General features: G+C 41.9%; 1 protein-coding gene across 1 annotated transcript in view; it reads right to left on the reverse strand.

Moving 5' to 3' along the window:
* Window positions 1–26,360, reverse strand: part of limd2 (LIM domain containing 2) — a 75,835-nt gene that overhangs the window by 11,343 nt on the left and 38,132 nt on the right. Inside the window, exon 2 of the mRNA XM_043675369.2 lies at window positions 2,650–2,783. Within this exon, the coding sequence (XP_043531304.1) occupies window positions 2,650–2,783 (134 nt within the window). The remainder of the gene's footprint in view (window positions 1–2,649; window positions 2,784–26,360) is intronic.

The raw sequence follows: 26,360 nt of genomic DNA on the forward strand, positions 1-26,360 counted from the left end.
TAGTCCCAGAGATCTAGAGAAAAGGATAACAAAGGTAATTCTGGAGAGGAGCGTGAGTAACAGGATGGTTGTTAAGGGGGACTTTAACTTTCCAAATATTGACTGGAAATTCTATAGGTCAAGTAGTTTAGGTGGTTCAGTTTTTGTCCAATGTGTGCAGGATGGTTTCCTGACACAATGTTTAGACAAGCCAGCAAGGGGTGAGGCCACATTGGATTTGGTACTGGGCAATGAACAGAGCCACGTGTTAAATTTGGAGGGAGGTGAGCACTTTGGTGATAGTGACCACACTTGGGTTATTTTAATTTAGCAATGGAAGGGGATAGATACATAACGCAGGGCAAGAGGTATTGCTGGGGGAAAGGCAATTAAGATGTGATTAGGCAAGATTTGGGATGCATAAGATGGGGAAGGAAACTGCAGGGGATGGACACACTTGAAATGTGGAGCTTATTCAAGAAACATGTACTGTGTGTCCTCTAAGTATGTACCTGTCAGGCAGGGAGGAAATGGTCAAGTGAGGGAGCCATGGTTTACTATAGAAGTTGAATTTCTTATCAACAAGACATGAAGGCTTAGTTAGGATGCTTGAGAGTTACAAGTTAGCCAGGAAAGTCCTAAAGAGAGAACTAAGAAGAGCCAGGAGGGAACATGAGAAGTCATTGACAGGTAGGACAAGGAAACCCCAAAGCTGTCTCCAGGTATATCAGGAATAAAATAATGACAAGAGAAACATTAGGGTCAATTTTAGAGTAGTAGTAAAAAGTTGTGCGTAGAGTCTGAGGAGATAGAGGAAGCGCTAAATGAATATTTTTTGTCAGTGTTCACACTGGAAAAAGACAATGTTGTCGAGGGTAGTACTGAGATAGAGACCGCAAAGGAGATTGCAGAGCCTTTGGCTTTGATCTTTATGTCGTCATTGTCTACAGGAATAGTGCCAGAAGACTGGAGGATAGCAAATGTTCCCTTGTTCAAGAAGGGGAGTAGAGACAACCCTGATAATTATAGACCAGTGAGCCTTACTTCAGTTGTGGCTAACCTGTTGGAAAAGGTTATGAGAGATAGGATTTATAATCATCTTGAGAGGAATAAGTTGATTAGGGACAGTCAACATGGTTTTGTGAAGGATAGGTCGTGCCTTACAAACCTTATTGAGTTCTTTGAGATGGTGACCAAATTGGTGGATGAGGGTAAAGCAGTTGATGTGGTGTATATGGATTTCAGTAAGGTGTTTGATAAAGTTCCCTGTGGTAGGCTATTGCACAAAATACAGAGCCATGGGATTGAGGGTGATTTAGCGGTTTGGATCAGTAATTGGCTAGCTGAAAGAAGACAGAGGGTGGTGGTTGATGGAAAATGTTCATCCTGGAGTTCAGTTACTAATGGTGTACCGCGAGGATCAGTTCTGGGGCAACAGCTGTTGGTCATTTATAAAAATGACATGGATGAAGGCATAGAAGGATGGGTCAGTAAATTTACAGATGACACTAAAGTCCATGGAGTTATGGATAGTGCTGAAGGATGTTGCAGGTTACAGACGGACTTGGATAAACTACACAGCTGAGCTGAAAGGTAGCAAATGGAGTTTAATGTGGAAAAATGGTGATTCACTGGAAGGAGCAACATGAATGCAGAGTTCTGGGCTAATGGTAAGAATCTTGATAGTGTAGATGAGCAGAGAGATCTCGGTGTCTATGTAGATAGGTCCCTAAAAGTTGCCACCCAGGTTGATAGAGTTGTAAGAAGGCATACGGTGTGTTAGCTTTTATTGGTAGAGGGATTGAGGTTTGGAGCCATGAAGTTATGCTGCAGCTGTACAAAATTCTAGTGTGGCCGCACTTGGAGTATTGTGTACAGTTCTGGCCGTCGCATTATAGGAAGGATGTGGAAGCTTTGGAAAGGGTTCAGAGGAGATTTACCAGGATGTTGCCTGGTATGGAGGGAAAGTCTTATGAGGAAAAGCTGAGGGACTTGAGGCTGTTTTCATTAGAGAGAAGAAGGTTGAGGGGTGACTTGATTGAGACATATAAGATAATCAGAGGATTAGGTAGGGTGGACAGTGAGAGTCTTTTTCCTTGGATGGTGATGGCTAGCACGAGGAGACGTAGCATTAAATTGAGAGGTGATAGATATAGGACAGATGTCAGAGGTAGTTTCTTTACTCAGTAGCAGACTTGCCAACTTTAAGGGCATTTAAATGGTCATTGGATAAACATATGGATGAAAATGGAATAGTGTAGGTTAGATAGGCCTCAGATTGGTTTTACAGGGCGGTGCAACATCGAAAAGCCTATACTGCGCTGTAATGTTGTATGTAGTTCCATGAATATATACTGTTTATTAAAGCAATTGAAGTTATTCCTGAAATCAGGCAGCAGTGTATTTTATTATGACAGGCATCCAAATTCTCAGTATATGCAGACTGCCACCAGAAATTGGTGGATAATGAGTAGCATTTAGCAGCTGACGTCACATTCTGTACATCACATGTGACGAAGCCAACTGTAATTCATTTAACTTGTGACAGGCAGTGGCTCAAACCTGGGAGCTTTTTAGTCTGAATGGATCAGCTACATATTGCTTAAAATATCTCAGCTGTCGGAGGAGGTCAACAGCAGAGTTTAGTTAGAGTTTGGTTTTATACTTTACCTCAGTTTGGCTTTGCAATGTTTGCAGCAAAAACAGGTGGTATGGAAAACCAGTTTATCAGCAACCAGGCGTTCCATGGGGTACACAGTTTTATTGCAAGAAGCACAGAGCTCTTTCGATACAGTCCTTAAAGCCTGGAATGAAAAGCACAGTACGCCTCGTTAGCGTCTAATGTCTGGTGAAAAATGAAATTCAACAACAATAACAAACAAAGTTTACATTGCTTCAAATTCCCACAAGAAAATAACTGCTGATCAACCCTAATTTCCCTCCTCCAACCTGAGGAACAGAATGGAATGGTTTTTAACAGGATAGCTTTATGATGTAGCAGCAGTAAACCTGCACTCGAAGTGAGCTCATCTTGAAAAATCTGAACATTGGATGAAGAAAGCAGATGCACAAACATTCACTTTAGAGGGGGAAACTTGGACATTCATCTCTTCAGGAAATAGATACCCATCATTGTCGTTCCTTGAAACATCATAATGAGGAGAGATTGCTGTTCAGTCCATGTGTTGCATATTTTTGTTTAATAAGATGTTAGTTAGCAGAAGGCTTGTGGCTACCAACTGCCTCCTCTTAACCAAGGACATGCAGTCACTTTTTATATGTCCGTCCCTATGAGGATGGTCTTGGTGATCTCCACTTCTTCCTGGAAAGAAGTCTCCAACTATTGCCATAATCCACCACCCACCCTTCTTCACCTGACTGAGCTCCACCTCACTTTGACCTGAAGAAAGTGAAAGGAGTTAAGGGAGAAGTTCTTCAAAGATGTTGCCATGGATACTTGCATGAGCCCCAGTTATGCCTGTCTCTTTGTACGTTACGTGGAACATTCCTTGTTTGAATCCTAATCTAAATCCTCCCACGATTCGTTCCCCAGTTCATCAATGACATCACACTGCTTCCCCCTCTGATAGGGAAATGATAGAATTGATAAATTTTGCTTACCATCTTGCTGTCACCTTCACCTGGTCCATCTCTGACTCCTCCCTTCCCTTCCTCAATATCTCTTTTCATTTTGGGGTTATCAGACTTTTGAACCGACCTCTCAAATGTCAATATTGATCTCTCTGCACCTTCTCTGTAATTGTAACACTATTCTGCACTCTTCTGCTAGCCTTAAGGACCTTTTTTTTATGGTACAATCTGCCTGTACAGTATGCAAAACAACACTTGTCACTGTATCGCAGTACATGTGAAAACAATAAATTAAATCAAATTGCACCCTGCTTCCCATAACGACACTATTCCATTCTCCAGGTTTCTCCATCTGTTACATCTGTTTTGATTATGCCACCTTCTGCAGCAGGGCCTCAGAAATGTTCATCTTCTTCCTCATCCAAGGATTCCCCACCACTGTAGTTGGCAGGGCCTTTAGCTGTGTCCAAACTAATTCCTACATTTGTCCTTATCTCTTCGCCTCTCTCACAACAACAATTGGGTCTTTTGGTTTTTACTTAACCAGTAAAATGCACATCTGAAGGATCATAAGTCACCATTTCTGCCATCTTCACTGGGATGCCAACACTAGACACCACCCTCCCTTCCTTGTCAGCATTTTGTAAAGACTATTCCCTCTGGGACATGGTCCACTGCTCCTCCATTCCCAACACACCCATGACATCTTCCCATGCAATTGCAGAAAGCATAACACCTCCATGTTGAAGTCCTGACTCCTCACTATCCAAGGTTCCAGACACACCTTCCACGTGAAACAATCATTTACTTGCATTTCATCAATCTAGTCTATTGTATTCACTCCATGCAATGTGGTACCCTCTATATTGGGGCAACAAAATGCAGACTGAATCTTAGAGTCATATAGCATGGAAAGAGACCCTTCAGTTCAATTAGTCCTTGTCAACCATGTTCTCAAACTAAAAGAGTTCCACTTGCCAGGATTTGGCCTATATCCCTCCAAAGCTTTTCCTATTCATGCACATATGTTTTTTATAAACCTTGTAATTGTACTGCATCCACCACTTCCCCTGGAAGTTCATTTCACACACTAACCACCCTGTGCAAAAATGTTGCCCCTCATGTCCTTTTTAAAACTTTCTCCTCTCGCCTTCAAAATATGCCCCCTAGTTTTGAACTCTCCCACCTAAGGGAAAAGACACTTGCCATTCACCTTATCTATGCCCCTCTGATTTTATAAATCTCTGTGAAGATCAGCCTTCAAATTCTTGTGCTCCAGTAAAAGTTGTCCCAGCCTATCCAGTTTATTTTTATAACTCAAAACCTCTGTACCCAGCAACATTCTGTACATTTTCTGAACCCTTTCCAATTTGATAATATCCTTCCTACTACAGAGCGACCAGAACTGCACACCGAAGAGAACAACCAAATCCTATAGTCAAAGGTCAAGCATGCTAATCGCCTTCTTAACCATCCTATATACCTGTGGAGCAAATTTGAGTTTTTTCCAAAAACCTGAAAGCCTGCTGCCTGAGGCAGTATCTGTTAGCTATAATCAAACTGGCCCTAAAACTTAGACTTTTCAGAGTCTGTGTCTTTTACAACCGCTCTGAAAAGAAACAAGAACTACACAACTTGGTTAAAGGAGCAGCATCATCACAATTTATTAGCAGTATATGTATATATGGAATTTTGTGCAGATGTCTCAGCATCTGTATTTCAAAAACCTCCATTGTCTTCCAGTTCTTTTCTTATTGGCCAGATTTCTGATGCATACAGGAAAATGGGTAAAATGTATCAACTTCTATATTTCTAAACAAAACTGTAGATGCTGGAGTTCTAAAGTAAACAAAAACAAAAATTGCTAGAGAACTCAGTTAACATTTGTTCAAAACATGAAAGGTCACTGTAGTCTAACATTAACTCTTTTCTTTTCACAGATGCTGTCAGATGCACTGTGTTTACTCCAGCAATTTGTTCTTGTTTGTTTCAGAACTCCAGGATCTACTGATCTTTGTTTTATGCTAATGAGTTTCTTCCACGCTACAAATTTTCTTGTTTACATATCCTTTATCTTGGCAAAGATTATTGTTTGACATTCTTTCAGTTTGTCCTGTTAAGAGTGAATGCCACAGGGTGGATGAGCTAACTGCCTGTAGACAGGAAGCCAACAAGGACTGGTTGTAAAAAAGAATGTAGTTGCACGGAGACACAAATTGAAGGGTAACTGACACTGTTCTCCACAGCAAGGAGTGCAAGTTTAGATGACTGTGTTGAGTTCAGATGTCTGCTCAGGCCTCGAGAGGATCCAGTTGTCGTGGTCCCTTTAGGCATTAACAACCATAAGCAGAACACACATGGCTGACTCTTAAGTATGCTTGGAAATTAGAGATGGGCATTAAACGCTGGCCTAGCCAGCGATGCTTACAATCCATGAATGAATCTTTGTTTTGAAAAAAAGAGTTTCTGCATAGACATTATGAGAAACTTGGCACAAAATTAAGAAGCAGAACCTCAAAACTCATAACCTCAGCATTATTCCCTAAACCACACGCAAATTAGCATTTGGCAATTCAAATTAGAGAGATGAATATGTGGCCCAAAGACTGGTGTGTGTGAAAAATGGGTCCTGGTTTGTGGGATATATGCACCGATTCAGTGGAAAGTGGGATCTGTACTGATGGTAGACTAATTAGTAAAATTAGATCACATAGGATTCAGGGAGAGATTGCCAATTGGATACAAACGTGGCTTGACAGTAGGAGACCGAGGGTGGTGTTTGAGGGTTGTTTTTTGGACAAGAGGCTGGTGACCAGTGGTGTAAAGCAGGGATCGGACTGGGTCCACTTTTGTTTGTAATTTGTTTAAATGTTTTAGATGAGAATTTAGGATGTATGGTTAGCAACTTTGCAGATGACAACAAAATTGGTGCTTTAATTGACAGTGAAGAAGATGACCTAAGATTGCAAAGGTATCTTGATCAATTGGGCCAACTGGCTGAGGAGTGGTAGATGGATAACTGTGAGGTATTGCACTTTGGTAAAACAAACAAGGGCAGGACTTATACCGTTTAATAGTAGGGTCCTGGGTAGCATTATAAACCAGAGACCGAGGGTTTCAGGTACATAGTTCCTTGAAATTTGCATCACAGTTAGTTTAGACTTTTCAAAGGTGTTTAGCATGCTTGCCACTGAGTACAAGATTTGGGATGGCATGTTGAAGTTGTACAGGCCACTTCTGAAGTATAGTGTACAGTTTTGGTTGCTCTGCTATCGAAAAGATATTAAATTGGAGAAAGTTCATAAAAGATTTACCAGGATGTTGCTGGGACTGGAGGATTTGAGTTATAATGATAGGCTGGGACTTTTTTCACTGGAGGGTAGGAGGTTGAAGAGTGACCTATAGAGGCTTACTACATCTTGAGGGACAGAGATAAGGTGAATGACTCGGGTCTTTTCCGTAGGCTAGGGGAGTTCAAAATTACAGTGCATATTTTTAAGGTGAGAGGAGGAAGATTTAAAAGGGACCCAAGGGGCAACTTTTTCCCCCCCAGAGTGTAGTTCACGTCTTGAATGAACTGCCAGGGAAGTGGTAGATGCAGGTACAGTTACAACATTTAAAAGATACATGGATAGGTACATGAATGGGAAAGGTTTAGAGTGATATGGAGAAAGTGAGGACTGCCGATGCTGGAGATTCAACATTTCAAGCATAAGCTCTTCCTCAGGAATGTCGTTCCTGATGAAGAGCCAAGCACTGTCAACGGGGGTGGTACCAGGGGACTGGAGAGTGGCGAATGTTGTGCCCCTGTTCAAAAAAGGGAATAGGGATAACCCCGGGAATTACAGGCCAGATAATCTTACTTCGGTGGTAGGCAAAGTAATGGAAAGGGTACTGAGGGATAGGATTTATGAGTATTTGGAAAGACACTGCTTGATTAGGGACAGCCAGCACGGAGTTGTGAAGGGTAGGTCTTGCCTTACAAGTCTTAATGAATTCTTTGAGGGGATGACCAAGCATGTGGATGAGGGTAGAGCAGTGAATATAGTGTACATGGATTTTAGTAAGACATTTGATAAGGTTCCCCATGGTAGGCGGAAAGTCAGGAGGCATGGGATAGAGGGAAATTTGGCCAATTGGATAGAAAACTGGCTAACCGTTCGAAGTCAGAGAGTGGTGGTAGATGGTAAATATTCAGCCTGGAGCCCAGTTACAAGTGGAGTTCCGCAGGGATCAGTTCTGGGTCCTCTGCTGTTTGTAATTTTTATTAATGACTTGGATGAGGGAGTCGAAGGGTGGGTCAGTAAATTTGCAGATGATACGAAGATTGGTGGAGTTGTGGATAGTGAGGAGGGCTGTTGTCGGCTGCAAAGGGACTTAGATATGATGCAGAGCTGGGCTGAGGAGTGGCAGATGGAGTTCAACCCTGTCAAGTGTGAGGTTGTCCATTTTTGGAAAGACAAATAAGAATGCGGAATACAGGGTTAACGGTAGGGTTCTTAGTAAGGTGGAGGAACAGAGGGATCTTGGGGTCTATGTTCGTAGATCTTTGAAAGTTGCCACTCAGGTGGATAGAGCTTGTAAGAAGGCCTATGGTGTATTAGTGTTCATTAGCAGAGGGATTGAATTCAAGAGTCGTGAAGTGATGCTGCAACTGTACAGGACTTTGGTTAGGTCACATTTGGAGTACTGTGTGCAGTTCTGGTCGCCTCACTTTAGGAAAGATGTGGAAGCTTTAGAGAGGGTGCAGAGAAGATTTACCAGGATGTTGCCTGGAATGGAGAATAAGTCATACAGTCGTACGAGGTTAGGTTGAGAGTGCCAGGCCTTTTCTCATTGGAACAGTGAAGGATGAGGGGTGACTTGATAGAGGTTTATAAGATGATCAGAGGAATAGATAGAGTATACAGTCAGAAACTTTTTCCCCGGGTACAACAGAGTGTTACAAGGGGACATAAATTTAAGGTGAAGGGTGGAAGGTATAGGGGAGATGTCAGGGGTGGGTTCTTTACCCAGAGAGTGGTGGGGGCATGGAATGCGCTTCCTGTGGGAGTGGTAGAGTCAGAATCTTTGGTGACCTTTAAGTGGCAATTGGATAGGTACATGGATGGGTGCTTAAGCTAGGACAAATGTTCGGCACAACATCGTGGGCCGAAGGGCCTGTTCTGTGCTGTATGTTCTATGTTCTATGATGAAGAGCTTATGCTCGAAACATTGACTCTCGTGTTCCTTGGATGCTGCCTGACTGGCTGTGCTTTCCAAACACAACATGTTTTGACTTAGAGGGATGTGGATCAAATGATACAAGTGACCCTAGTTTAGTTTGGGAAGCTTGGTTGACATGAACAACTGAGACCAAAGGGTCTGTTTCCATGCTGTGACTCTATGGGATAGTGTCCATTTGATCAGTGCTGGGTAAAAACAAGGACAGCAGATGCTGGAAACCAGAGTCTAGATTAGATTTTCCTGCTCCTCGGATGCTGCCTGACCTCCTGTGCTTTTCCAGCACCATTCTAATCTAGACTCTGATCAGTGCTGGGTCAGTATTTTTGCCAACTGCATAACAAGGAAAGTAGAGAATACTTTAAACTTTGATAGTGATGAAGGCATTAAATTTGGGAAGATGTGGTAAATCAAAGTGTAGAGCCGAGGCCATAGGAAAAAACAACAGAGGAAGCAATAAACAGACCATGACAAGAAGGGATTGAGAACATAAATCTGAGTCATCCAATGGATAAGAGTGGAATTTTAAAAAAAAATCCACATAGCATTTGAAACAAAACAGATGACCTGAAAGTGCAAATATAAATAAATAAGTAGATCCTTGTGGCCATTAGAGACATAGCTGTAGGCTGACAGGATTTGGATCTGAACCTTGAAGTGTACAGTACATTTAGAAAGGGCAGAAGGCTTGGAAACGTTGGAGTAGTGGCCCTGCTAGTTAATTAGCACAATAGAGGGATAACCTAAGTTCAGTAATACAGGATCTTGAAATAGTCTGTGTAGTGATGGAAAATGATAAAAACAATGTCATTTGTTGAGGTCTTGTACTGGCTCCCTAATAGTAAGCACATGATAGGATTGATCATAAAGAAATATGGAAAACTTGTCAGAAAGGTACAACAACAATAATAGATGTTAACCTGTATATAGACTGGTAAAGTCAGATGGAAAAAGGTAGCCTTGATCTGCTCCGTACTCTGGATCTGCCCTACCTGTCCGTCTTCCTTCCCTCTATCCGCTGTACCCTCCCCACTGACCTATCACAATCACCTCCCACCTACATCCACCTATCGTCATCCCATCTAGATTTTCCCTCAGCCCCAACTCCCGCTTCATCTCTCAGCCCTCTTCTCTTTCTCCCCCGCCCACACATTCCTGATGAAGGACTTATGCCCAAAATGTCCACTCTCCTGCTCACTGAATGTTGCCTGGCCTGCTGTGCTTTTTCCAGCACCACACTTTTCAACTTTAACAGGAAGTAGGAGGTTGGTATATTGGGTCCTTTTCAGGTTGGCAAGATGTAACGAGCAGCGTGCCTCAGGGATCAGATTACAGTTTCAATGAATGACTTGGTTGACGGGATGGAAAGTATCATAGCTAATTTTGCTGATAATACAAAAATAGGAAAGAGATTAGGTTGTGAAGAGGGCATAATGATGTGAGTTAGGGATTTAGACAGCTTAAGGAGACAAAAGATGTAGCAAATGGAGTAATGTGAAAAAAAATGAAACTGTCCCTTTGGCAGGAACAATTTTTTTAAAAACCTACTTGGAGAGAGGTTAGGAGTTCTGAGATTAGAAGGGATCTTGCCATTCTAGTACAAGAATCATAAAAAGTTAGTATGCAGATACAGTATGTAATTCAGAAAGCTAATAAATTGTTATAATTTTATCACAAGGGGAATTGAATACAAAAGTAAAGAGATCATGCTCCAATTATACAGGACTCAAGCAGCACTCTCTTGAATTTTCTTTCTGGCTGCACAAGCCTCAAGATCCATGTCCAGCAGCACTTTCCAGAATCAGATGTCAATGACGCGATTGACATACCAAAGCTGACTGCAGTACATAGAACCTTGGAGTGGCTGCATGTGCAGTTTAAAGGGAATAAGATTTACAAGGATGGTGCCAGGGTTGAAGGATTTGAGCTATAGGGAGAGGCTGAACAGGTTGGGGCTGTTTACCCTGGAGTGTTGGAGGCTTAGGAGTGACCTTATAGAGGTTTACAAAATTATGAGGGGCATGGATAGGATAAATAGACAAAGTCTTTTCCCTGGGGTGGGAGAGTCCAGAACTAGAGGGCATAGGTTTAGGGTGAGAGGGGAAAGATATAAAAGAGAACTAAGGGGCATTTTTTTCACACAGGGTGGCACATGTATGGAATGAGGAAGTGGTGGAGGCTAGTACAATTGCATCATTTAAAAGGCATCTGGGTGGGTATGTGAATAGGAAGGATTTGGAGGGATATGGGCCGGGTACTGGCAGGTGGGACTAGATTGGGTTGGAATATCTGGTCAGCTTGGACGGGTTGGATCGAAGAGTCTGTTTCCATGCTGTACATCTCTATGACTCTAAGTGTGATCACATCTGGAGTAATACGAACAATACTGGTCACCTTATTGTGACCAGTAAAGGATGTAAATACTTTGGAAGCAGGTCAGAAGTTTTACCAGACTAATTCCTGGAAAAGGGGAGTTATCTTATGGGGAAAGGTTGAACAGAACTGACTTATCTTCACGGAAGTTTAGAAGAGTAAGAGGTCTTTTTTGTATTCATTCATGGGATATGGGTATCACTGGCTGGATCAGCATTTGTGGCCCAAAACCTAATTACCCAGAGGGCAGTTAAGAGTCAACCACATTGCAGTGGGCCTGGAGTCACATGTAGGCAAACTTCATAAGGATGACCATTCTTTCCATAAAGAACATTAGTGAACAAGATAGGTTTTTCCTGATAATTGTCAACAGTTTCATGGTCAACATTAGACTCTTAATTCCAGATTTTTATTGAATTCAAATTCCACCACTTGCTCGGTTCGAACCTCAACGTTCCCTGGGTCTCTGGTTTAACAAACCATTGATTAGATTAGATTAGATTACATTACAGTGTGGAAACAGGCCCTTCGGGGCCCAACAAGTCCACACCGACCCGCCGAAGCGCAACCCACCCATACCCCTACAGTTACCCCTTACCTAATACTACAGGCAATTTAGCATGGCCAATTCACCTGACCTGCACATCTTTGTGACTGTGGGAGGAAACCGGAGCACCCGGAGGAAACCCACGCAGACACTGGGAGAATGTGCAAACTCCACACAGTCAGTCGCCTGAGGCGGGAATTGAACCCGGGTCTCTGGCGCTGTGAGGCAGCAGTGCTAACCACTGTGCCACCGTGCCGCCCACTAGAGCATCTCCTCCCCACATTTATTGGATCATATAAGATCCCAAAGGATCATCAAAGGGTAGATGTGGAAATGTGTCATCTTATAGGAAAATCTAGACTAGAGGTTATGATTGAAAATCAAGGTTGCCTATTTAATAAAAAGATGAAGCAAAAGTCTGAGGGTTGTGAGTTATAGAATCATACATAGAGATGTACAGCATGGATACAGACACTTCGGTCCAACTCGTTCCTGCCAACCAGATAACCCAATCCAAGCTAGTGCCATCTGCCAGCACCCGGCCCATTTCCCTCCAAACCCTTCCTATTCACATACCCATCCAGATGCCTTTTAAATGTTGCAATTGTACCAGCCTCCACCACTTCCTCTGGCAACTCATTCCATATACGTACCACCCTCTGTGTGAAACATTGCCCCATAGGTCTCTTTTATATCTTCCCCTCTCGCCCTAAACTTATGCCCTCTAGTTCTGGACTCCCCGACCCCAGGGAAAAGACTTTGTCTATTTATCCTATCTATACCCCTCATAATTTTGTAAACCTCTATAAGGTCACCCCTCAGCCTCAGACGCTCCAGGGTAAACAGCCCCAGCCAGTTCAGCCTCTCCTAATAGCTCAAATCCTCCAACCCTGGCAACATCCTTGTAAATAGTTTCTGAACCCTTTCAAGTTTCACAACATCTTTCCAATAGGAAGGAGACCAGAATTGCATGCAAGATTCCAACAGTGGCCTAACCAATGTCCTGTACAGCCGCAACATGACCTCCCAACTCCTGTACTCAATACTCTGACCAATAAAGGAAAGCATAGCAAACGCCGCCTTCACTATCCTATCCACCTGAGACTCCACTTTCAAGGTGCTATGAACCTGCACTCCAAGGTCTCTTTGTTCAGCAACACTCCCTAGGACCTTACCATTAAGTGGATAAGTCCTGCTAAGATTTACTTTCCCAAAATGCAGCACCTCGATATCATCTGAGTTAAACTTCATCTGCCACGTCTCAGCCCATTGGCCAATCTGATCAAGATCCTGTTGTAATCTGAGGGAACCTTCTTCGCTGTCCACCACTTCCAATTTTGGTGTCATCTGCAAACTTACTAACTGTACCTCTTATGCTCGCATCCAAATCATTTATGTAAATGACAAGAAGTAGAGGACCCAGCACCGATCCTTGTGGCATTCCACAGGCCTCCAGTCTGAAAAACAACTCTCCTCCACCACCACCACCACCCTCTGTCTTCTACCTTTGAGCCAGTTCTGTAGCCAAATGACTAGTTCTCTCTGTATTCTGTGAGATCTAACCTTGCTAACCAGTCTGCCATGGGGAACCTTGTCGAAGTCCATATAGATTACGTCTACTGCTCTGCCCTCATCAATCCTCTTTGTTACTTCTTCAAAAAACTCAAGTTTGTGAGACATGATTTCCTATGTCTTTGGAACTCTCTTCCTGAAAAGCAATGGAAGCAGAATATTTTCAAGTCAGAGGTGGCTGGAATGTTGTTCAGCAAGGGGGTGAAAGGTTATCAAAGATTGGTGGGAAAGATGATTGAGATTACAGTAAGATCAGCCATGATCTCATTGTATGGTGGAGCAGGTATGAATGAGCTACCCTTGGTCCTTGTTAGTATGTTCTTAAACTTTTGATTTTGCTTGATCTATATGTTGTAGGACCTCTGTCTCAGCAAGTTGCACATTTGTTTCATGTTTTCATAGTTGCATGTTTTTATCCCAGTTTGTACCTGAGATGCATATCTTAACTTCCAGATTATGTTCTAATTATTTGTGTGTGTAATTGAATAACTGAGGTAACAAAACTCTCTTGGTTCTCTCGTTTTGAAACATGTCAGATTGTCTCTCTTCTAGTCTGATGCTTGATATTCACTCCCAATATAGACTGTGGATAAATATCTCATTTTTCTTGTCAATGTCATATTTCAGCAACTTGTCTATTAAATTTTGGTGTCAGACATAATCAAATACCTTTTCATTGTTGATTAAACACTTGTAAATATTCTTGATTATAGAAATATTAGAGATATTTCTCAAAAATTGTTCTTATTCCTTTTCTTCTTTCTCCAGGTCTAATTCCAGACTGTTCACCAATTTCTGCTGTAAATGTATCATTATTTCTTTCCAATTTTTCCCCCAAGATCACTTTAACAAGAAGCCTCATTAATCTGAATTTTTCTAAGATTATTGCAGACCCATTGTTTTAGGTTTCTCGGTGACTTACTGAATAATAAATGTCTTGAGTTGTTTGGAATTGACTCCTTTGGTATGTATTTGATCACAATTCTATTCATGTTTTTCCAAGAGCTTTTAGATATTATGTTGATACTTCATCTATGCGTGGAGGCTTTCCTGCACTCATCGTTTGCAAAGTATATGTCTTATAATATAAAATTTGGTCTGTCGTTTCCTTTGGTATTTTTAAGGACCTCTCTGTTTGGAACACTGTACAATTCATTTATATATTCTGTCCATCTTACTGCCATTACATCCTTTTCAAACAATATTTTACCATCTTTGTTATTTATGCACCCATTATCTGTCATCATCCCTTCAATGTGGCAAACATTTCAATTTTTGGTGCATAGTTCTCATTTGGTGATTCCTTTTCAGCTCCAGTACTTCATCAGTTCTGTCATAGGTTTGTTTCTTTACTTTCCCCTTTTGTATCATCATTGTTTGCATCTCGTCTGTCATCCGCTTTTTTGATAAAATAAACTCTTTTTTTCTGTGTTGGCAATATTTCCATCAGATTCCTGATGAAGGGCTTTTGCCATAAACGTCGATTTTCCTGCTCCTCGGATGCTGCCTGACCTGCTGTGCTATTCCAGCACCACTCTAACCTAGACCCCAATATTTCCATCACAGCATAGTGTACTTTATTGTTGTCTGTTTGCTTCGTATTTCTTGTTCTGTGAATTCTGTTTTCACCATGCTGAGATGTTTTTACTTTTAAGAGTGAATTCTAACAAATTTGTAAAAAGCATCACAAAAGAAATAAGACAGTCTGTCCACCACTAGAGGGCAAACTTCCAGCATTTTACTCTGCCAGGGAATTTGATACTGCATTTCATCTGATGAGGGCAGCATTGGTTTGAAATGGTTTCCTCATATGGTACCAGTGTCAAAGCATTTTAGTTATGTTGAGAAATTGGAGAAGCTGGGCTTGTTTTTCCTTTTAGAGCAGTGAAGGTTAAGAGGAGATTTGATTGGTTTGACCCAGTAAAGAAGGAGACTGTGTCTCTAGAGTCAGAAGGGTCAGTAACCAGAGGGCACAAATTTAAGGAGATTGGCAAAAGAACATTTTATTTTACACTGAATTTCTGTGCACTGACTGAAAGGGTGACAGTACCAGATTCAGTAGCACCTTTCAAAAGGGCTTGGATAAATGCTGGAGGAGGTAAAAGCAGGAAAATAGGACTAGTTGATAGCTCTAACAAACAGCCTACACCGAGACAATGAGATGAATTACTATTCTATGTTGTATTATTCTATTATACTGAGTAGTTCGGTTTCACAATGATGCTGTGGGTATAATCCAAATGTAAACTAAATCTGGAATTCAACCTGAGCAAAGCAGAAAGTCCTTAAATAAGAATGTCTAAGCTCTGATTAGTTCTGTCAATTTGGACTCTGAAGGCCTACAAACATTAATGTCAATATCAAGATGCAAGTGCTTTTCACCAAAGTTGCGAAACGGAGTCATTGAGCTATACACTGGGAAAATTCTTGGGGAAATCCTCCTGTCATTTTGTCATAAATCTTGATTGCACACTGGATACAATATTTCCAGCTGTTTGATAACTATTGTTACTATGGATGGCTGGGACATCATCCCCAATCTTTTCGTATAATCCTTATGGTGTGGAAAGAGCCCATTTGGTCCATCAAGTCCAGACTGACCCTCCGAACAGCATCCCACCCAGACCTGGACCCCTAGTTTTTCCAGTAACCTCATATTTACCATAGCTAATCCACCAAGCCTACACTTCCCTCAACACTACAGACAGACAATTTCAGTAAGACCAATGCACTCCTTATTTAAGGATGTGGATGTTGCTGGCAGGGCCAGTATTTATCACCGATCTCTAGTTGGCCTAATACCCAATTATTAGGTTGGAATAGCACAGGCTGATCAGTCTGTACTATTGTTTTTGTCAATATGAGCCCCCTTGATTAATTCAGTTCTCTTGCTGAGACCTTAAATGTTTCTCATTGTCAAGCAGCCATCTCCTTTAGTAACAATTTATGGCTGAGAATTCCACATTCTGCCCACATTCCATGTGAATACATCTCTTCTAATCTTTATCACAACTGTCTTTCCTGTCATTATTGCCTTGCTCCAAGTAGAAATATCCATTTTGACATCTCTAGCTGCTCCCCTGAACAAATGAAAAACTTTTTTGTTGAGTTTTTCTCTCTATTTTTGCACCTTGTTTGCTTATTATTTAATTGGATGTGAATTTCACTGGTAAGGTCAGCAATTGTTACCTACCCTAAGTACCCTAGAAGTGAGTGGCCTGCTTGGACAGTTGCTAGACCATTTCAGAGCGCAGTTAAGAGTCAGCCACATTTTTTATAGGTCAGGAATCATACATAGGCCAGATCACGTAAGGATGGAGGATTTTCTTTCATCAGTGAACCTGTTCTGATGATGAGTCACTGGATTCAAAGTGTTAACTCTGCTTTCTCCACACAGATGCTGCCAGACCTGCTGTATTTCTCCAGCACTTTGTTTATAGTCTGTAACTTTACCTCTGTTTCTCTCTCCACAGGTGTTGTCAAACCTGCTGAGTTTTACCAGCAATCTCTGGTTTTGTTGCAGATCTCCAGCATCTGCAGTTCTTTGTTTCACTTCAGTGAATCAGGTAGGTTTTTAGATCAGAGGAGAAAGTGAGGATTGCAGATGCTGGAGATCAGAGCTGAAAATGTGTTGCTGGAAAAGCGCAGCAGGTCAGGCAGCATCCAAGGAACAGGAGAATAGACGTTTCGGGCATAAGCCCTTCTTCAGGAATCAGTCAATTTTTAGATCAGTCAATTATAGTCTAACCAAGATTGGTTTTCAATTCCACATTAATTAAATTCACCTTCCACTAGATGCTGTGGTGGAAATTTATTGAATCCATGTCTCCAGCGTATTGGTTTTTGACTCCGGGCCAGTCATTTTACAACACCTCCTCTATTTTTTCTCTATTCATGACCAGTGGAGATGAGGTTAGAATTACTGAGGTGATGCCACTGGGATCTCTGTGCAGAGGGAAACAGGCCTATGTTTCCTGCTTTGAATATACTGTTTCCAATCTAAACTTCTTTTGTAATAGCACTTTCCTAATGCCCAATATCAGACTAACTGATGTATAGTTTCCTGGTTTCTTGGATAGTTCCCTAAGGTGGTCTGTTAGGAGCTGGGCTTGGGTGTAGAGTGGAAGTTTATGGTTCCCTTGGGCTGAGTTTTCCAACTGAGCACTTATAATACAGTAATAGCTGGGAGCAGACTACCTATCTGCCCTAATATCCAAGAGAGAGATATTGGGAGGAGATGTTATCACATATCTTTGGAGCAGGTGGGACACTACCACTGCACTACATAGAATCCTCACATGATACAATTTGCTCACTATAAGAAGTGACCAGTGTGTGGTGAGCAAGGCATATAGCTTTTTACTGGATTAACAGTGACTGATTGTGATGAGCATTGATGGTGAAAGTAGTGATAACTGTACGTTTCATTTAAAAAATAAACAACAGTTGCCTCAGTGTGCTGAGTATCTGCAACATAACACAATTAATCAGTCACTAATCACAAGAGACTATTTAACAGGCTGTGTCTTATCTCCTCAATTGCTATATTATACATACAACATGCAGAATATTCCAGTGTTGTACCAGCCCATCAAAATTTTCTATTTCCTCACCTTCCCTTTTTTTTGAACACATGCAGCAACATTGGCTGAAACAGTCACTGAGTGGTCACCAACTCACATCAATGACAGCTTGAACTATCCAGCAGCCTCTTAATGAATGTCTGCTCCTCATCTCATGACGAGCAGGAGGCATTTCCCTCGATATTATTTGCCTTTTCATTTTCCCTCAGGAATTTTCTGTATTTTCAAAGTCATTGTTTCTTCTATTAATGGTGTCAGGACTAACTGAAATATTTGATTCTCATTTATGATCCAGCAACACCAGCCTGCAGTTCCAGTGTGCTCGGTGTAACGATGTAACAAGACTATTTCCTCATTAATTTCCTTGACATTTGGAACTTGTATTGCACCACTCTGGACTTCCTGGCTTGCATTTCTTCACCATACACAAAACGTTTACCTTCTAACTCTCACATATCCTAATGGCCTATAGCTTCAGCGGATATGTACAGTCAATAAAGTCTTGAAAATCTTAATTGAGTTTAGAATGCAAGAGTCAGCCATTCAGCCCCTCTAGCCTGTTCCACCATTGATTGATCATGATAGATCTAACTGAACATCATTTTCCTTTGGTATCCCTTGATAACTTGAGTAGTTGTATTAAAATATAATTGTATCCTGATGGTCATGGTGAAGATGGGGATATGCCAGGCTATCAAGGCAAGGGTCTTGGTTCAGTGATGCCAGGAGTAGTATCCTGGCATACCTAGAAATGAGATGCTAACTTGCTGAACAGAGGACTATATACTTACTAAACAGTGAAAGCAGCATGATTATAGGCATAGCTAAGCAATCCCACAGCCGTGAGTCAGATCAAAGGTTTGCAATCTTGCCACATGCAGTCGTGAAAAGTGGATAAACAGTGGAACAGGCTTCACAATATCCCCAGGCTCAGTGATCTGGGAGCTCAGCAGTGCCAAAAAAAATGGAAGTATTGGCAACAATGTTCAGACAAAAGTGCTAAGTGGATGATCCATCTTGGCCTCGTCCTTGTCCTCGTCCTCAAGTCCCCAGCACCACAGAAGCCTGTCCACAGCCAGTCTGTGTGATATCAAAAAATGGTTGAAGACACTGGCTAGAGGTGTTGACAACACCCTGATAGTATTACTGTGCTTCAGAATTAGCAATTCCCTGAGGCAAGCTGTTCCAGTACAGCTACAATACTGGTATTTACCTGACAATGAGGAGAATTTCCCAAGTACATCCTGTCCAAAAGAAGCTGAGCCAATCAAATCCTGCCAAATCCTGTCCTATCTGCCTACTATCATGCTCTCAACCAACAGCAAATTTTTAAGGTGGTGTGGCATTTATGCTCGAGATAACCTTTTCATAAAATCATGTTGACTCTGATCATAGAATTATTCTTAAAAACATTATTAAGAGTTCTTTTGTAATAGCACTTTCCTAATGACCAATATCAGACTAACTGGCGTATAGTTTCCTGGTTTCTCTCTCCTGTCTGTCTTGGAAAGCAGTGTTGCATTTTGGAAAATCATAATCAACCCAGTCAATGTTTCTGCAGTTATCATTTATAGAGCCCAAGAATAAATCACCAGGTTCCTCATGAAGGGCTTATGCTCGAAATGTCGATTCTCCTCCTCAGATGCTGCTTAACCTGCTGTGCTTTTCTGGCACCACACACTCGACTCAGGCTCCAGGATTTGTCAGATTGTAATTTCTTAAAATTCCCCAATACTTTTTCTCTGCTGATATAAATTACAGTATGGTTCTCACTGTTGTTAGCTCCTTGGTTACCCACTATTTCTGGTACATAACTTGTGCCTTCTGCAGTGAAGACAAAAAAAAATTTGCTCAATGTCTGCCACTTCCTCATTCTCCTGGCTGTATGTGAAAACATTTGCTTTTGCTACTTATCATTATATGCTAGATTCCCTTATCTACCTGATTTTTTAATTCATTTATGTAATGTAGAAGTCACTGGCTGGGCCAGCATTTATTGCTTACCTTAAATGTGACCACTGACGAAGTCTAAAGTTTTGCTCAACTCAAGGGGAGTGACTGTTTCCTGGAACAGTGTCCAGGCAACTCTCCCTCCTTAATGCCTCAATATCTGCAACTCAGGCTCCAATTCAACAACTCTGAGCCAAATTTGTTCAAGTTGCAGACACTTGCCACACATTGTTGTCTGGAATCACAATGTTTCTACAAACTCCCATAATCAGCTACAGCTCACCCCCTACGTTGCCATATCTGTCTATCCTTACAGATTTGTTAGTTTCGTTAATTAGTTATTAGTAATGTAATAGCATGTTACAGTTTTTGAGCTTAGAGATTTAAAAAAAACTCAACAGCCTGTGGAGTTTAAGGCAGCACTACCTCCTTCATCGCACTGAACTGCCATTTAGCACATTTTAACTTTAGCATTCAGTTTATGAAGTGCTCTATGGGTACACGCAAACACAGAAGAAAGTACCAGTTAGATGTGGCCAGAGAGGAGCATCCCTAGCTGGAGGAGTGATTAGTGGGCAGGATGTCCCAGTAGCTGCAAGTGGAAGACAATGTCTCTGGCTGGGTAAAGACAAAGGGCAGAGACTTGTAACGGATGCAGGTATGCAAGCTTTGCCAAGCTTCCAGAAATAGCAAAAACATCTTCACTTTCTATTTCCTGTTCTTTTCATGTTCTACAGAAAATTTGGCATTTGTTATCAACTTCATCTGAAGGCAAGTTTCTGTGTTGTAGCTGTGACTATTTTCTGAGAACATTTTGTGCTGTTAGCAACATTCTTCCAAGACTTCTAAGAAGTCAAATATGAGTCCCAGACAGTTTTGAAGGTAGGAGGAGGAGGATTTAGGTATGGGTAACTTAAAAAGTATAGGTTAACAGGAAACAGTGCAGATTGGCAGTTATTCAAAGATTACTTGAAGAAAGGAGCAAAAACAAATGGGTGGGGGGGGGGGGGGGAGGGTGGTGAGTGGGGGGAGGAGAAAAGTGAATGCAGCTGGAAAGAAGCAACAGCCTCATTTTAGTCAAATAATTTGGGGTCTTTTCTGCTTTCAGCAAAACCTGCAATAGCATTGGCTGACCCAAACGCAGTGGGGAAATGACAAAACCTAAACAAAAGCTCAAATTTACTGGAATTGAGCACTTAAAGGGTTAGATTTTGAGAACAGTGGCAAAACTTGAGGTAAAAACAATAGACTGCAGATGCTGGAAACCAGATTCTGGATTAGTGGTGCTGGAAGAGCACAGCAGTTCAGGCAGCACCCAAGGAGCAGCGAAATCGAAGTTTCGGGCAAAAGCCCTTCATCAGGAATAAAGGCAGAGAGCCTGAAGCGTGGAGAGAAGGTAGAGGGGGGTGGGGAGAAAGTAGCATAGAGTACAATAGGTGAGTGGGGGAGGGGATGAAGGTGATAGATTAGATTGGATTACATTACAGTGTGGAAACAGGCCCTTCGGCCCAACAAGTCCACACCGACCTGCCGAAGCGCAACCCACCCATACCCCTACATTTACCCCTTACCTAACACTACGGGCAATTTAGCATGGCCAATTCACCTGGCCTGCACATCTTTGTGACTGTGGGAGGAAACCGTAGCACCCGGAGGAAACCCACGCAGACACGGGAAGAACTAAGGCGGGAATTGAATCCGGGTCTCTGGCGCTGTGAGGCAGCAGTGCTAACAACTGTGCCACCGTGCCACCCACTAATAGGTGAGTTTAGATGGCTGATGGGCAATCTAATCTGGCCATTTGTAAAATGAGAACAGGATTTGATAGCTCAGCTGCAAGAAACAAACTTCACCATGGCAGGAATCCAGAACAAGGGGACCAAACCTTCTTATTGCAATTAGGCCTAGTTAGCTGTAAAGTTAGAATATTTTGACTAAGAATAAAGTAAATCTGAGTCATTTTTGTTGGGTATGCATATCAAAGGATATGGAGCAATAGAGTCAAGATGCAGACTGGCTATGATTTATAACAGACTTACAGGTCCTGAAAAGCTGCACAGCCTAACACTGTTCGTGATAGAAGTACATATTGTTTTGACCTTTTATTAATTTATTTTTGAAGCTTTATATACTTGCAATCCTTTCCCACGCTGGAGGAAGAAATGGCTGGCAAAAATTAAGTGAAAGCAGAGATCTTGGATGCTTCAAATAATTGAAAGTAGCAGCTTATCTCTGTTGGCACTACTCTTGCCCGAGTCATATTGTTGAAGCGCCACCACAGACATAATCTGCTGTACTGAGGGAGTTCTGCATTTTTAGAGATTCAATGTTTTGCGAACATAAGAATTAGAAGCAGGAATACGCCACTTGGCCCTTGAGCTTGCTGTGGCATTCAATAAGATGGTGGCTGATCTGATTATAACCTCAATTCAACATTCCTAAGTAGCCCTGATGATCTTTCACCATTTGCTTACCAAGAATTTATCTATCTCTGCCTGAAAAATATGCAAAGACTCTGTAGCCACTGCTTTCTAGAGAACAACAACAAGGACTCATGACTCAGAGAAAAAAAAATCTCCTTAACTGGGCAACCACTTATTTTGAGACAGTGACTCCCACAAAAGGAAATATCCTTTTCACACGCACCCTGCAAGACCCCTCAGGATTATTAATAATTGCTTAAAAATAGCTTCTAACCCTTTTATGACAGATGTTAAGCTAACTGGCCTGTAGCTTCCTGCTTTGACTCCCGATTGCTATTTTCCAGCCTGATCCTCCTCCAAATTTAGAATATTTTGAAAAATTTAAACAAAAACAGCAAATATCCCAAGGGCCACTTCTTTAAAAATCCTAGGATGAGTCCATGAACCTAGGACCATGGACTCCTAGGACCCATGGACTCCCCGGCTCATAGCTATAAGAGTTGTTCATTTCCTCTTCCCTGGTGATTTTAATTTTCCTGAGGTCCTCCCTCCTTTCCAATTCCCAATTCACAGCTATCCTTTGTTTGATAACAAAATGCTGTCCTGTCACCTCTTTGGGAAAATAAGGCAGACCCTCATTGAAAAGAACCACAACCAATTCTCCCTGGTTAACATTCAACCCTGCACAAAAACAGTCAAGCTTGATATTTACCTCAATGCTATAGTGTCTTTATTCTTTCATGAGATGTGGGTATCATAGAGATCTACAGTACAGAACAAGGCTCTTCAGACCATTGTGTCAAAAACAAACATTATTCTAATCCTACTTTCCAGCACTTTGCCTATAGTCTTTGTATACCTTGGCCTGTAAACATTTCTTAAATGTTGAGGGTTTTTGCCTCTCCCACCCTGACAGGCAGTGAGTTTCAGATTTCCACCACCCTCTGGAAAAAGAGTTTTCCCTCCTATTTCCCCCTGAACCTTCTATCCCTGACCTTAAATCTATGCTCTTAGTCATTGATCCCTTCATCAAGAGGAAATGTCTCTCCTGTCTGCCCTATCTATGCCCATCATAATTTCATACATCTCAATCATGTCCTCTGTCAATCCCCTCTGCTCTCAGGAAACAAAGCCAATCTGTAAAATCTCTCTTCATTATTAGAACTCCAACTTAGGCAACATCCTGGTAAATCTCCTCTGTACCCACTCCAGTGCAGTCACACCCTCCCTCCAATGTGGATTCTAGAATTGTACACAATACTCCAGCTGTAGCCCAATCAATGTTTTATACATTTCCAGCATAATCTCTCTGCTGTATGCCTTGATTAATCAAGGCAACTATCCCAGATGCCTTTTGAACCACTTATCTACCTGCTCTGATACATGCACATCAAGGCCCCTCTGACTGCCCGTGCTTCCCAGTTTCCTGGTGTTCATCATGTATTACCTTGCCTTGTTTGTCCTGCCCAAGTACATCACCTCATGTTGTCCTCTGTAAACATGTACCATCTGTAAACTTACTGATCAATGCTCCTACATTTAAGTCTAAATCATTTATATAAACCACAAATAGCAAGAACCCCAACACTGACTCCTTTGGTACCTCACTGGACACAGGCTTCCAGTTGGAAAAACACCCATCAACCACCATCCTTTGCCACTCCGCCAATTGTGGTCAAACTTTCCAAGTTTCCTTAGATCCCATGGGCTCTTACCTTTGCTATCAGTCTGCCATGTGGGATCTAATCAAAAGCCTTGCTAAAATCCAAGTAGGCTACAAAAGCATTATTTTCATCTCCGCACCAGTCCATCACTTCAAAACATTCTGTCAAGTTGGTCAGACATGATCTACCCTTAACAAAACCATGACCACTCTGCATTGCAAATCAGCTGTCCAGCCAACTGAAGTAACTGACCCTGCTCTCATATCTCTTTTCAATGTGGAGGTGCCGATGTTGGACTCGGGTGGTCAAAGTTATAAGTCACACAACCCTAGGTTATAATCCAACAGGCTTATTTTAAATCTCAGGCTTTCGGAGCGATGTTCCTTCGGGTGGTGAAGTGCAGGGAGGCACATATATAAATTTTGTGCATGTGCTTTTCCCTCCACTTCACGTGACAAAGCAGCACTGCTTCAAAAGCCTGTGAGACTTTGACACCTCTCTTTACCCTTGAATTGTACGGCTTTCTAAGCCATTTCAGAGGGCAATTAAAAGTCAATCACATTGCTGTGGATTTCAAGTCACATGTCGGTCAGGCTAGGTAAGGATAGCAGATTTCCTGTCTTAAAGGGAATGAGTAAACCAGATAGCTTTTAACAACAATTGATGCCAGTTTCACCGCCACCATTATTGAGCTGCACTTTATATCCAGAATTATTCATTGAATTCTAAATATCACTAGCTTTTGAGGTTTGTTTTGAAACTATAGAAATGTAGAAAATAGTTGCAGGAGTAGGCCATTTGGCCCTTCGAGCCTGCCCCACCATTCAATATGATCATGGCTGATCATGCAATCTCAGTATCCCATTCCCGCCCTTTCCCCATACCCCTTGATCCATTTGGCTGCAAGGGTCATGTCCAGCTTCCACTTGAATCTATCTAATGAACTGGCCATACCAACTTCCTGTGGGAGAGAATTCCACAGGTTCACCACTCAGAGTGAAGAAATTCTTCCTCATCTCAGTGCTGAATGGGTTTATCCCTCATTCTTAGACTGTGTAGTTCCAGACCTCCCCCAACATCAGAAACATGCTTCCCACATCTAGCCTGTCCAGTCCCATCAGGGTTTTATACGTTTCTATGGGATTTCACCCCCCCCCATTCTTCCAAATTAAAGCAAATACCAAGCTCAGTCAATCAAGTCTTTCTACATACGTTAGTCATGTTTGCAACCATGTTCTACAGCACTAGCCCAGGCCTCTGGATTACTAATCTTAGTACCATTTCCACTTTACCACCATCTCCCCATCTAACGTCTTCACTAAGTTCAACTTGGCTGCATCAGCTTCAGAATTTTGCTTCATTAACCTTAGACCATAAGAAATAGGAATTGGAGCAGGTTATTCAGCCACTCAAACCTGCTCTCCATTCAGTAGGATCATGGCTGATCTGACGATTCCTCACATCCACTTTCCTGCCCCTCTTCCTAAAACACTTGATTTCCCAACTGATCAAAAATCTATCTCAGCCTTAACTATACATAAGGTCTCTGCCTCACAGCTCCCTGTGGTAAGGAGTTTCAAAGAGACTCAGCCCTCTGGAAGAAGAAATTCCTCCTTGTTTTGGTCTTAAATCTTCCATGAGGGGAAATTCCTCTCAGCATTTACCCTCTCAAGCCCCTTAAAAATCCTATATGTTTCAGTGAGAATGGCATTTAAATGCTCCAGGATATCCAGAAGATCTGAAAGCTCCGATATCAACTCATGTTCCATTCTGCCACAGGACTGAAATAGCTGCAACTGAATTAGAAATGATGTCTTCAATTACTCTGACCACATGCACTATCCCTCTATGATTTTTCAAGAGTCTTTGATGTAGTTAATGATACTGTTTCTGCTCATCTTTAATTCCTGCCAATGCTAGAAAGTCCGTACTCTTGTTGCTAATTCAGTGTCCCTCCCTTCCCTCATTTCAAGACTTGGTAATAATCCGCTACTGAAAGTCTGAGCTGAACCATCAATCTCATACATTTCATGATGTGTACTTTCACCTTTGAAACAGAGCCCACCAACTACTGACATCATCATCCACATCTTTAACAAATCCAACTCCACCTGACTCATCTGGCAACTCTCTCACCTTTCATTCTCTCTGAGCTTCTGCTGATCCAAACTTCTTGCTACCTACATCTAATCCAAACCAGGTCCCTCATACTTTCGTTGATTGCCTGTCCATCAATACTTCCTATTTTCAAATTCCCATGCCTTTCCACACCTGCACTTTCCTTCAGTTCTAAAAGCCTCCTTGAACTCTGTTCCTCTGACCTTTCCAATCACGGGCAGCTGCGCCTTTAGCAATCTGAGTCATATGCTTTGCAAGTTCCTCCTAAAGAGCCCTTTGACTCTCGACATGCCAATCCTCTCTCTGAGGTGGGACACAAACTTCCACGCTCACCTGA

Source organism: Chiloscyllium plagiosum, unplaced genomic scaffold, assembly GCF_037043375.1.
Source record: "Chiloscyllium plagiosum isolate Xiang-an unplaced genomic scaffold, Cpla_swu_hap1 HiC_scaffold_32, whole genome shotgun sequence".
NCBI classification, from domain to species: domain Eukaryota; kingdom Metazoa; phylum Chordata; class Chondrichthyes; order Orectolobiformes; family Hemiscylliidae; genus Chiloscyllium; species Chiloscyllium plagiosum.